General features: G+C 41.5%; 1 protein-coding gene across 1 annotated transcript; it reads right to left on the bottom strand.

Moving 5' to 3' along the window:
* Nucleotides 1–1,189: 1,189 nt before the first annotated feature.
* zmp:0000000662 (RING finger protein 145) lies at nt 1,190–12,422 on the bottom strand. The gene is made up of 11 exons (XM_058077532.1): nt 12,177–12,422; nt 11,730–12,012; nt 11,381–11,489; nt 10,426–10,517; nt 9,970–10,211; nt 8,106–8,281; nt 7,891–8,031; nt 5,071–5,253; nt 4,850–4,997; nt 4,423–4,779; nt 1,190–2,343 (listed from the first exon to the last, which is right to left on the bottom strand). The coding sequence occupies exons 2-11, from the start codon at nt 11,893–11,895 to the stop codon at nt 1,738–1,740; spliced, it is 2,220 nt and encodes a 739-aa protein (XP_057933515.1). The 5' UTR covers nt 11,896–12,012; nt 12,177–12,422; the 3' UTR covers nt 1,190–1,737.
* Nucleotides 12,423–12,785: the final 363 nt, after the last annotated feature.

Below are 12,785 nucleotides of genomic sequence, written 5' to 3'. Positions count from 1 at the left end.
GGATGTGATGGCACAAGCCGGCTAACAACACCAACGTCATGCTGGGGTCGGACCTCGCCGGACCGGACCTGCCACTATTACCATTAGTATCATGACTAAAGACGGGTGTTGTCATTAGGCGTTTGTTTATTAGTTGTGTTTGTTCCATTTATACACAACTTCCCGATTCCCGTTTTTAAGCACATTCGTGTAAAAAGATCTTGTTCTCGCCACACCTTGATGACGTCACAGACACGTTCATATTTCAATAATCAACTTGGGGGGAAAAACTTACCTTAGTGCCGTTATAGACTAACTACTTGCTATAAATTTTATTGTTTATAATTAGATAGTGTATTGTTACATTGGATTCACATTGAATCTAGATCTAGTTATTTACATTTGATATGGAAAACTAGTAAGGATTGGAAGTCTTGTTTTACAAATTGATACACCCATAAAAATTGATAGTTTTGACACATAACTTGTTCACTCTGCCCCTCCAAACCCTTCTGTTGACATTGACAATCTTTTTTTCTCATATTTTCAATAAAAGTTCCTGTTGTAATTATTAGTCAGCTCATATTTGCAGGAATCCACTGTATAGGAAAATAGGAATAATTCCCCTTACTTCAATATATTGTGTTAAGAATAGATTAATTGTACCTGTTATGTTTTGTCATGAAAAGTTGTCTTCCCAGTACTATTGGCAGTACAAAAGTCTGATCAATAAATAAAAACTGTCACATTTGTCTAAAAATGTGCCAAATTAATGAAAACTACCAGATAAAAGAAAATGACAGTATTTTGCTCCTTTAAGTAAACATGTTAAATTAACCTAACAGAGATGCTATACATTTACATCCTTTACAGTTGATTTAAGTACAGTTGAACCAGCACACCCAATTTAGCACCTGACAAATGTTTGCTTAATAAACTCAAGCACATTTATGAAATTTCCTCGTAAGTGCGGTGGGGGGGCCGGGGGATCGGGGTCCCTTCAAGGCACTGACTGACTGTGTTAACATTTTGATAGTAAACATATAAAATCTGCTATTTTGGCTTTCGCGTGTTACTTTTTAACAAAGTGGTAATATTTACAGGAGTTTGTCCAATGTATTGTGTTAGCCAATCAGGTGTCAAAAGAAAGTCATCCCTGGAAAAGGCACAATAAAAACGGATCATAACCAAACAATAAACTAGAATGGCCTTCAGTAGAGCGCAGGTTGATTTATCCATGCGGATGTTAGTAAATGAGAGAAAGGAAAGCACTGTACAATTTTTGACTCCAGCAGCAAAAAGCAAAACAATAAAAGTCCAACAACAAATTTGAATAGTAAAAAGCATCATATTTGTTCATCAGTCCATTTCTTTTCTAGCATCTTACTTCCTGGTTCATAGAGAAAGACATAAGATGTCAGGATTTTGCAAGAAAGTACACTTTCATCCACAAATTCAGCAAATATTCCTTCCTAGGTACGCACATATGTACATGCATTGCTCCGGAACATTTTGTTGGAATCAATTGTGTATTTTTAAAAAATAATATAGCCAAAGCACTGAATATCTAAACAAAACCTCTCCCCTTTGCTCTTAGGTTGATAGGGAGCAAGACCAAAAAAAGGATCATGTCACATAGAAAAAAAACTGCTGAAGAAAGTTTATTCTTTGTGGATAAAAGGCTAAAACAGATAGAAAAATAGAAGTTTTTAAAAATAATATATGTGCCAGGAACTGATGATTCAGGTTCTGTGTCCATCAGAGCTCCCCCGGGTCCAGTTGTGAACAATCGAAGTTGTGTGCATGAGCTCTGTCTGCAGAGTCCAACAGTTCTGAGCTGTCTGGACATGACTGGACGGACGCGTGGTGCTGGTGACCGTAGAGGCTGTCACATTGATTTGCGTCTCCTGTTGACAGTGGCGACTCCATGCAAGTGTCCCCAAAATTCTCAGCGATGTCCTCTTTCTGACCCGATGGTCTTAAACCAGGGGAGCCCCTGGAGGAGCAGCTGGACACAGGACTGGAACTGAAAAAAACACCCTGGCCTGCGTCCTTGTCAGAGTCATTTGCCGCCATGTTGTCATCTTCCTCCAGCAGCTCAACAGCAGCATCATCATCATCGGCATCATTGGCACTGGGTTCTTCTTCACAGTCTGAGTTTAGTTCTTCACCCAAAGAAGCAGAGTCCCTCCGAGGACCAGCCGCTGACGGACCGCCGCCGGCTTCCTGGCTGTGGTTGGCTTGTGGCGTGGGTTGCACGGTTTGGTGGCACATGGGGCAGGTCTCCTGCACATACAGCCACTTGCGGAGGCAGTTGCCGTGGAAGAAGTGACCGCAGTACGTGATGACGGCGGCGCTCATCTCCTGCAAACAGAGACGTTCGTGACGCTTGGCGTGTTATGGCTGGGGTGCACATCAGCGGTCAAAAGAGATCAAGTTAAGAGTGATGCGTTTGCATATGTAAAAGGGGAGATGGAATTTGGGGACAGTACATCACGGCCGTACGTTGATGCATCAGGCAAAACGTTGGCAACCTCCTGATGTAGTTGTTTTTATTTGTTAAGTCAAGATGGCGGTAGCTACCTTTGAAATATCATTAGTGCACAGCTTTATCCATATGAGCCTATGAGCCTTATCTACCCATTTCAGATGTCTGTTACACTAGTCAGGTGTGCTAACGTACCGTTGTTTACGATGAACAATCAGCACAATGCTGGCTCAGCAGTTGGCTGCACAATCAAGTCAGCTGTGGTTCTTTTTTTCCGGCTTTTAATTGGCCAAAATGTGCATGACAGACGGTGACTGTGTTTTTATTTTAATTTTTTTTTTAGCTCCACTCATGTGGACGGAGAAGCGGCACTCAAAAGTTGCTCCGTCCTATTTGTTCTGCTTTTCGTGGGTTTTTTTTTGTGCTCATTTTCTGCGTCCACAAAGACGACATGCACCCACGCCATGGCCAGTGATGACAGTCAATAATATCGGTCTTATTTTCTATAAATATACATACAGTATTGGGTAATATGAGTGTAGTTTTATGTCTAGAGGGTTTTAATAATGTTAAAAACCGTATTTAGAAGGTCGTAAATAGGTAACTGTAACTACAAAAGTATTCCATATACTTTGCGGAAATTCACTTATCACAGTTGGGTCTGGAGCAACCATAATTAACGAGATGACTGTAAATTAGGGTGCATCAAAAAAAACACAATTATTGAATTTTGATATGGCTGGGTACTAAAAGTGTTCCAATATATGTAGAAACAACACATACAAAATATTTGTCCAATACATGATTATTTACGGGTGCCACCATACATCTGTTTTTGTGGAATAAAGTGGTGAACAGTTCAATGGTCGCCATGGAGATCTGAGGTGATCTTTATGTTTTTGTTGGTATTTATACTCCTATTACATATTACTAGGAAATCTGTGGTTTTGTCTTTGTAATTTGAATGATTTGTAGTCATATTTCTAGGTATTTAGTGCTCATTGCCTCTACTGTAGCTAACATTAGCTAGCTACAGTTTGCTAATGACAGTTAGCTAATAGCTGAGCAAGCATAACATCAACAACTGTAATATAGAGTAGACAGTATGGCTGATGCTTCATATTTATTGAGAGTGGTACTGTAGTACTACATAATGTGATATACACTTGTCCATGTATTATTTTAGGCACTGTGCAGCACAACCCACCAGCTCTCCTAAGATGCTGCCCTCTGGTCTTTGGTCTGGGCCCCCTTTGATAACCGTATAGAAAATAATGCTGTATAGAAACATTTCCAGGTCAACTTTTTGGCAAATGCACATAAGAAATTGCACTTTTTCTGAAATTTTACAAAAGTTTATGTGTGAGGTAGCACCCCTAAATCTCAATGGATTTCCTCAAAAGACATTTTTATGTTCATTAGAAAAAAATGGAATGCCAGCCAAATTGATATTATGAATTTACAATTTCCCATTCAAATTTGATGCACCCTACTGTACATGTAGCGTAAATATCTGACAAACTGTGAAAGTTTCATTTCAGTAGTATGTTACATACTACAGTCATTTGTTTAGTTGTACTGATTGTCTTGGTTTTCAATTAAAGTCCACTGGAGTCCATTCTGTGAGTTGAGTTAAAATGTTAAAAATGTGTACCTCTAGGTCAAATGTGTGGGAATTTGCTGAGGTAGCAAATCAAAAGGCTGCGAAACTGGAGCATGAAACGTTAACAACTTTTACATTTCTCACTAAAGCATCCAAATGTCTTTAATCGGCTTTTGAAGAAAATCAACACTAGAATAGAAACTTATGAATAGCTTTTATCCTTTTATCCACACCTACAGTTCTAAGAATGATGGGTGTGACATTTTAGAACGGCGTCACTAGGAGGAGCTACTCCAGGCCAAGAAAGTCCGAGCATCCGCAAGGCATAAAAGTAATTCACGTTATTACGGACCTGGAAGCAGATGGCGCAGACATCATTGTGCCGCCGCAGCTGCTGAGACGTGGCTCTGGGAAGGGAGTTGATCTTCTTGGCCGCTTCCTGGCGCAGCAGGAAGCTCCGCCAGCCCGACTGCGCGCGCAGCCAGACGTTAAAGTAGGAGTGGATGATGATGACAGAGGCGCCCATCCAGCTCCACTCGCCGAACAGCGACTCCCAGGTCCCGTACACCACGACGCACAGCGCCACCACGAACTCCAGCACCCGGCTGATGGCGTTCACCCAGTAAATCACCTCGTCCAGGTTCTCGATGGGGTCACTGCGGAAGAGCTCCACCATGAAGAGAGAGTAGATGAGCAGCGTGCCCGTAACCTAGACAATAGAGTACACGTTTTTTAAAAAAAAAAGTCCTTCATATAAGCTTTAGGAGATTTTAACATACCTGAAGGGATGTGAGCATGCAGCTGGACACCAAAATGAGGAGCCAAAAGTCCATGTGGAAGAACTGGGAAATCTTATAAGCCATAAAGACTGGGAAGACCAGCAAAAGAAAACACATGCTGAGGCCACGCAGATGCCTCCACGGGCTCCTGAAAGGGAAAACCAGTTGAAATTCTCATTTGCGCCAAAACCATCGGCCAATCAAATCCAAGCATCTGCAACCTGTTGCGGGATGCGCCCAGGGCGAGGATCACCGGGTCGGTGATCTCAATCATGGACTGCAGAGTAGACGTCACAACAATGAAGAGGATGATACTGAGGAGGAAGGTGCGTTGCATGGCCTGCATGTCCAGCAGGCCCGTCTGGAGGGCGAGGAGGAGCAGCGTGACGCCCTCGGTCACTCCTCTACACAACGGGAGCAGCGGACGGGATAGTTAGCGACATTCAAGCGCAGGGCTCTACATTAAAAACAAAAATGACTTGCCCATGGGGAATCCTTAAGGTGAGAACTACTTGCCCCAACTTGCCCCATGTAAAATGAAAAGACTGCCATAATGATATCATCTCATTTTTGTGGCATCACATGAGAATCTCATTCATTCATTTTCTGCCGCTTTTCCTCACAAGGGTCGCGGGGGGTGCTGGAGCCTATCCCAGCTGTCTTCAGGCGAGAGGCGGGGTACACGCTGGACTAGTCGCCAGCCAATCACAGGGCACATATAGACAAACAACCATTCACACTCACATTCATACCTATGGACAATTTGGAGTGGCTAATTAACCTAGCATGTTTTTGGAATGTGGAAACCGGAGTACCCGGAGAAAACCCAGGCATGCACGGGGAGAACATGCAAACTCCACACAGAGATGGCCGAGGGTGGAATTGAACCCTGGTCTAGTAGCTGTGAGGTCTGCGCGCTAACCACTCGACCGCCATGCCGCATGAGAATCTCAAATAAAGATGAAATGATGATAATTTCTTGTGGTTGTTTTCCTACATAGATCATGACGTTGCATGGAAATCTGGATTGTCAAGAGACTTCTAGGCACTTTGCCTTTTAGAAGCTGTGCACCACAATGAAACATTATTGAATAGACACATTTGTGTACTAGTAAAGTGTTTTTAATCGGGAAAAAAATGCTCAACGGTCAAACAATAATTTGTGAAGCAAAGGTGATAAAAATCCACAGAGAAATGGAAGCGCTAGATTTTGTAGCTTGTGCAAAATCAGCACTTGGTATTGGATCTAATGGGTGGTGTTTCATTGTGACCACTTCAAATTGTCACAGCAATGTGATTCACTCACCTGTGCCATCATTTGATTTGCTGCCGCTAATAAAATACTTGTTTAGGAGGCACTGGTTCATCACTTTTTAATGTTTTCCTTCACAAGTTGTTGAAGAATTAGACCAGGGGTTACCAACGCCCATGCGCCCACGTGGACCACCACTTAAGGCGCCCACGAGGCATCTTCTACAAATAGCACTGGTCACAAATTATCATTGTTATTTTGTGCTTTAAATTTTGAATCAGAATTGCTTACATTAATGTATTTTTTAATCGTCCTATAACATCAAAAATTAAAACAAAAATATTTTATTACAAACTCAAGTCACCTCAAGTCAAAGTTCATGTGTGCGCACGCGTCCGCTCACCGCTTTTCTGATATAGTGCAGCGGTGATGAGAAGTTAGCTTACTCAGCTCCCAAAAACATGGCAGAAAAGCAAAAAAGGACTTACATTTTCCACAGTGATTGGGAGGAAGAATTTTTCTTTACGTATTTTGAAGAAAAATGCATGTGTCTTATTTGCGTCGGGACGACTGTTGCAATACCAAAGCGGCACAATGTGGAGAGACACTTCAAAACTTGTCACGAAAGCTTCAATGCGAGCTACCCACCCGGCAGAGCATTAAGGACGGAAAAGGCCTGTTTGTTAAAGGCAGCTTTGGACAAATAAAGGACTTTTTTCACTAGGCGGGTGAAAAAAATCACAGAAAGGTGTTCCCTCTGACTTTCAAATATGTGAGCACATAAATAAAGGTTTCTTGTTATGTTTTTAAATATGTTTTTGTTACCATTATTGTGGAAAATAATTAACATCGATATGTGAGCAGTCGCTTCACATAGTATTACTACTACTATTTCTTTTGTTCTCATTACTAAAAAGTGATCCGTGCAGTTATTTTGGAAGTTCACCGCAAACAGGTCATGTAGCCCTTCACACTATCCGTCCTCACAAAGTAGCCCTCGGCCTCAAAAAGGTTGGTGACCCCTGAATTAGACCATGTTGCCAGGGACGCCATGATAGATGTTTTCCTAGTCAAACCATCGCTGATTGGTTGATTGCCAACAAGAACGGGTGTGGGTAAAACAAGGACTGTGGACTACGGACAGTGGTCCTAATAAATGATTCTGATTGGTCCGTTTCAAGATTTGCAAGGGTTGGTTTGCAAATTACCACTGGAATTACGCAGTCCGTGTTTTACCAACACCCAACAAGAACCGCTTTTAAAAAAAACTCTTGGCAGTATGGCATGCCAAAGTGCATTCCCGACGGGAATATCACTGATTGGATTTACTTGCCCCGATTTTGTTTTAACTTGCCCCGGGCCATCGCTACATCGTTATTGTCGAGCCCTGAAGCGTGTGCAAATGTACAGACAACTGCGCTCTACTGAGTGTTATGACGACTGTATTTCCTTCAATAGTGGCCTCCGCTCGAATCAATGCCGGAGCCTCAAATAAAAGTCACACAAAAAAAACGGCCTCACTTCAAATATAAACTTCATTTTGCCTCCTTAGGAAATCAAATAAAAGTGAAGAAATCCACCTGATGGCTGTGATTGTATTGTAAATATAAACCAATCATTTCAAACTATAGTTTAAAAAGTGTCAGCCAAAGTTTTGGACTAGTACTGTCCATATTTACAATACTGTACATATAATTACGGTAAATATGACAATGACTTTTTTTCCCCTTCTCTTGTAAACAATACGGTATACGTGCTTTACTGATGCTGGAGTGATGGAATATGTCACCTGTGCATGACGTTCTCGTTCTGTACAGCGGCGTAGCCCCCCAGGTAGAACTTGCATAGGTTGAGCAGTCCGAGAGCCAGGTAGGACACCACAAAGGTCAGACCCAGGAGGGAGTACGGCGTGGCACAACATTCCGAAACACTGCGGAGCAACAACTTATCACCGAACATGTCTGGTGTCCCGTGTCACGAGTCCACGCGCTCAGCACGTCCCACCTGGTGAGCAGGAAGAACATGATGCCCTGATGCAAGGTGGAGGCGGAGCCAGACATGGCGTCGGAGCAGAGGTGGACGGCGAAGAGGACACACCAGAAGATGCTGAAGAGCACCGGGACTGCGAACTGGTTCCACAGGGAGATTCCCACCGCCAGAAGCCTGTACAGCTCAATCACCTGAGGATGCAGAAAAAGCATAAAAAAAAACACACATTTTGACTAAGGATCGACCGATACATCGGCCGGCCGATATATCGGGCCAATATTTGCATTTTTTCCTTGTATCGGTATCGGCTGATACGCACGTGGGTTCGCCGATGTATTTTTCCACCGCATGATTTACAGTCAGGCATCCGCCCCGCAACACATGTATTCGATAGGGTGCATCAAAAAACACAATTATTGAATTTTGATATGGCTGGGTACTAAAAGTGTTCCAATATATGTAGAAACAACACATTCAAAATATTTGTCCAATACATGATTATTTAGGGGTGCCACCATACATCTGTTTTTGTGGAATAACGTGGTGAACAGTTCAATGGTCGCCATGAATTGTTATTTAAATGTGTTACTATTGCCCCTTGTGTTTACAATAAAATACAAATAAAATAAAAAACAAAGTGTTTCAACTTTATATGTATGTCAAATATCCATCACTGCTACATAAAATTCAGGGTAAGGCCGTGTGAACATGCCCCATTTACTGCCATTCATTTTGTCAATAGGACAAATGAATGGAGACTCTTGAAAGTTGAATTCTGAGAAATACCTAATCTGCCCAAAGAGAAAACAAATATATTTACTTTAATAACCCCATAAAAAAATGATGCTGTATAGAAGTTCATTGTAGTCAACATTTCCAGGTCAACTTTTTGGCAATTAGACTAGAAATTGCACATTTTCCGAAATTTTATAAAAGTTTATGTGTGAGGTGGCACCCCTAGATCTCAATGGATATCCTCAAAACTTTGCAGAAGACATTTTTATGTTCATTAGAAAAAAATGAAATGCCAGCCAAAATGATATTTTGAAATTAAAATTTCCCATTCAAATTTGATGCACCCTAGTATTCGCGGTACCCCGCCCCCACTGTTGAATCACATCAAGGGCGTGTTTTCACAAGTAATAGAGTTAGCTTGCTTTTAACACTTTACCAAGCCCATCACATTTCACTGGTTGATCGCTAGGCATAACAGTTGAAGTCACGGTGTGACAACAAGAAAGCCCAAAAACATCACATACCAACGCAACAGATGAATAAAAGTACTCTCACTAGTAGAGCAGAACAAGAATGAACAACTATGCAACTTTAAATGCATGTCGTGTTATGTGTGTGCGCTCTCTCCGAGCACGCAGAAGGAATTGGAGCAGCCGTGTCTGCTTATGAGAGGTCTTTATCGTGCACAACACCAACTTTAGTGATGAGAGAAATGTTTTATATATCGTACTAAATTGTGTCAGTGTGATGTGTTTGTGTGTGTGGAGGCGCGGGGGGGGGGGGGGGGCTCACACTGTGGAGGAGCAGTCATCACATCGATGCTGGATAACTACGACAGAAATGTTTTGCACATGGTTGAATATTTATTCCTTTTAAAGTTGATAATGCCGTTTAAATGTGTGTTTAAGAAAGCTGAATCCTACTGTGTTCAGTGTTTACATTTCAATAAATATTTGTTTAAACATGAGACCTGGAATATTTCTTATCATGGTCATTTTTCCATGTAAATTGAGTATCGGCCACAAATATCGGCCCAAGCTAAATCGGCCATCGGCTGAGGGTGATCGGTATCGGCGTCGGCCCCCAAAAAACACATATCGGTCGATCCCTAATTTTGACTGAAGAAAATAAATGAAATGTCTACCTCCAGCTGAAGGAATTGTGAATACACAGCCTTGGCGAGGCGATATGGCACAAAGAGGTTGGCCAGGAGGAAGACGGCCATGCTGGCTCCCGTCAGCCCCGTGGAGAAGATGTTGACGGTGAGCAGCGTGGCGGGGGAGGCAGTGCACAATCTGGCCAGCAGGGGGAGGATGTGAGCAGAGAACAGCCACACCTTTCTGGTCTTCATCAGGAAGGCACACAGGGTGCTGAGAATGATCTGACCTGGGTGCCACACAAAGGCGACAACTAGATTTAAATTTAGAATTAGAAGACACAGAAGTAGGGATCAATGTTGCTAACTTTATTCGAAATTCTGTTTTTTCACACTTTTGGAGTCTAACATGAGAGTAGCTCTTCTCCTGCTGTGCCTTGTGTGTTTGTTCTCCACTTTCCCATCATTTTACATCATTCAAGTCTGACGTTTTTAAGGACTCACTTGTCAGCGCAGAAGCAAATCTATTGAAGGCCAAAGAATGGAGGTACACTGCTCCTTCATAGCCAGACTGCAGCTCCTCCCGGATATACTCCCTGTGACAATGACAGGACAATAAGTGCTTCATCTCAAGATGACCACGTAGAGAAAATGGATGCATAGTTAAGCATCTAGCTCAGGGGTCTCAAACACACGGCCCGCGGGCCAAATGTGACACTAATTTGAGGCCCCCGCCTTGATATGAAAGTTTAATGTTAGTGCGGCCCGCGCAAGTTTGATATGGATGCTGTATGGTATCATGTACCCAGAAAAAATTATTACGTTTGATTCATGTTCATGTTAAAGGTTAAATAACTGTTAATAGTTATCCTCCCTATCCGTGTGGAAGTGGTAAGTTGTGGTTAACTTGAAGGCTACCGTTTAGGTCGCAAGTTTTCGAGTTAGCATGTGTCTCAAGACCCTGCAATTGCGCAATATGTTGTAAATAAAAAGAGTATAAATGTGACTATAGTCGTGTTTTGTCATGTCTACAGGGCTCTAATAATGCTTTGTTCATTTTAATCTGAAAAAAATCATTTGTCTACCCACCAACTATATGTGCTTTCTTAAGTTTTTATTATTTGCTGTTTTATTATTATTATATTTATTTATTACTGATTGATTGATTTTCTTTATTCTTGATTTGTTTATTTATTTTTCAGCTTATTTTGTGCAGAAAAATAAAAATTAAGATATTTGAGAACAGTGGAATGTTTTATCAGAGCTTTTATTGTAGAAAATCGGAACCAAAGCACTGAAAAAGTTTGTATAGTTTTCTGTTTTTAATAAATGCGTTTTTTTGTTTTTTTTGAAAACCTGATATGGCCCAGTCTCACCCAGACCCTAGCTCCAGTGCCCCCCAAGTAAATTGAGTTTGAGACCCCTGATCTAGCTGAAGTCGTCAAAGAGCGTATCTCACGTGGAAATCTGATGGCCCACGTAGAGCAGCATGGCGGCCAGGATGTGGAGGTAGAGCGTTACGATGTGTCTCAGCGGCAGTACTAGAACCACCGCATTGATCACATGACCTTGAAACCAGAATAAAGGATGATTAATATTATACCTTATATGGCTCAGTTTTGATTGACACCATCAGAAAGGCATTAAATGAGTAAAAAAGCTATATTTTACAAATATGTATCATTAATGCAAATAACAAGTCCTATAATAAACAAGGTTACATCAATAACTGTCTGACAGTGCCAAGCTCAATCGAGTATCAATAATAATAATTCTGTAAAGGCTACACTTTGAGTTCCGTCACTCACCAAGGTAATACATGTTCCAGATGACATATTTATATTTGAAGAGCATGTCTTCATTTTTGGCCTTGAGGTGCTCCGTTAAGCCTTCGACGTCACACTTGTAGAGCAGGTCCAGGGCCAAGATGCTGGGCACCCTGAGGGCGACGTTGGCCAGCTCGTCCAGACGCATCCTAAAGCCAAACTTAAAAACTAAGACTATGGCAGGGGGGAGCCTGAGCACTGGCTTCGGGAGTCACATTCTGATTTCACAGCAGTTTCGCCACCGTTTGCGGCATCTCGTCGTCACCTGAAAGAGAAACAAAAAACTACCACTAACAGGCCGTTTGTTCACTATAAACTACTTATGTAGCTTTTAACAATATAGTTATGGCTATATAATATTTTAAGCTCAATTTTCGTTCCACTAAAGTGCCAGGGTACTGAAATAGTTGTGTTTAAAAGGAAACTTACGTTGCAGAGTGACACGAATCATCATCGGACAGCAGCCACACGCAAGCTAGCTGGTTAGCTTGAACGGCGGCTAGCGACATGTTTTAAAACTCGGTACGTGAAATCTTTTACATTATTAACATCTGATGGTAAAACTAAAAACACGATAAATGTGACCCGATACTTAAATGTGACATAAGAGACGATAGAAGGAAGAGTAGCTAGATAGCCATGTTATGGTTCCGGTTGCTTGCGTGGCCACTTCCTGAATACGTCATAGCCAAATGAGCCAATCAGAAATTTGGGATTCTTGAATTTTGTTTTTAAATAAAATATATATTTTTTCACTACTATGGTTGAAAAAAGCCCCTTTCCTATATACACCATAGTCAAATAAGCAAATTATTTGATTTTGTCAATAAAATAAAGATTTTTTTTACTGTAATTTTTACTGTAATTGCTTGGTAAAATAACAACAATATGCCCACTTTCTGTATAGTCATAGCCACAGGAGCCAATCAGATTTCGGAAAAAAGCAGAGATAATCACCCTTTTGAAATATATTGCCATATACAAACTTGTTTTAATCTATCATTCTTCATTCTGTGAGATAAACATCTCACAGTAGGC

The sequence above is a fragment of the Doryrhamphus excisus genome, chromosome 7, assembly GCF_030265055.1.
Source record: "Doryrhamphus excisus isolate RoL2022-K1 chromosome 7, RoL_Dexc_1.0, whole genome shotgun sequence".
NCBI classification, from domain to species: domain Eukaryota; kingdom Metazoa; phylum Chordata; class Actinopteri; order Syngnathiformes; family Syngnathidae; genus Doryrhamphus; species Doryrhamphus excisus.
Note: the sequence above shows the minus strand (reverse complement) of the source record. Positions and strands in the feature narration are given on the sequence as shown.

Coding starts and splice junctions, on each gene's coding strand:
- zmp:0000000662 (XM_058077532.1), bottom strand. CDS start 11,895: ATGCGTCTGGACGAGCTGGCCAACGTCGCCCTCAGGGTGCCCAGCATC. Junction 5,254..7,890: donor AACGAGAACGTCATGCACAG/GTGACATATTCC, acceptor CCCGTTGTGTAG/AGGAGTGACCGAGGGCGTCA. Junction 4,780..4,849: donor GCATGCTCACATCCCTTCAG/GTATGTTAAAAT, acceptor TCTATTGTCTAG/GTTACGGGCACGCTGCTCAT.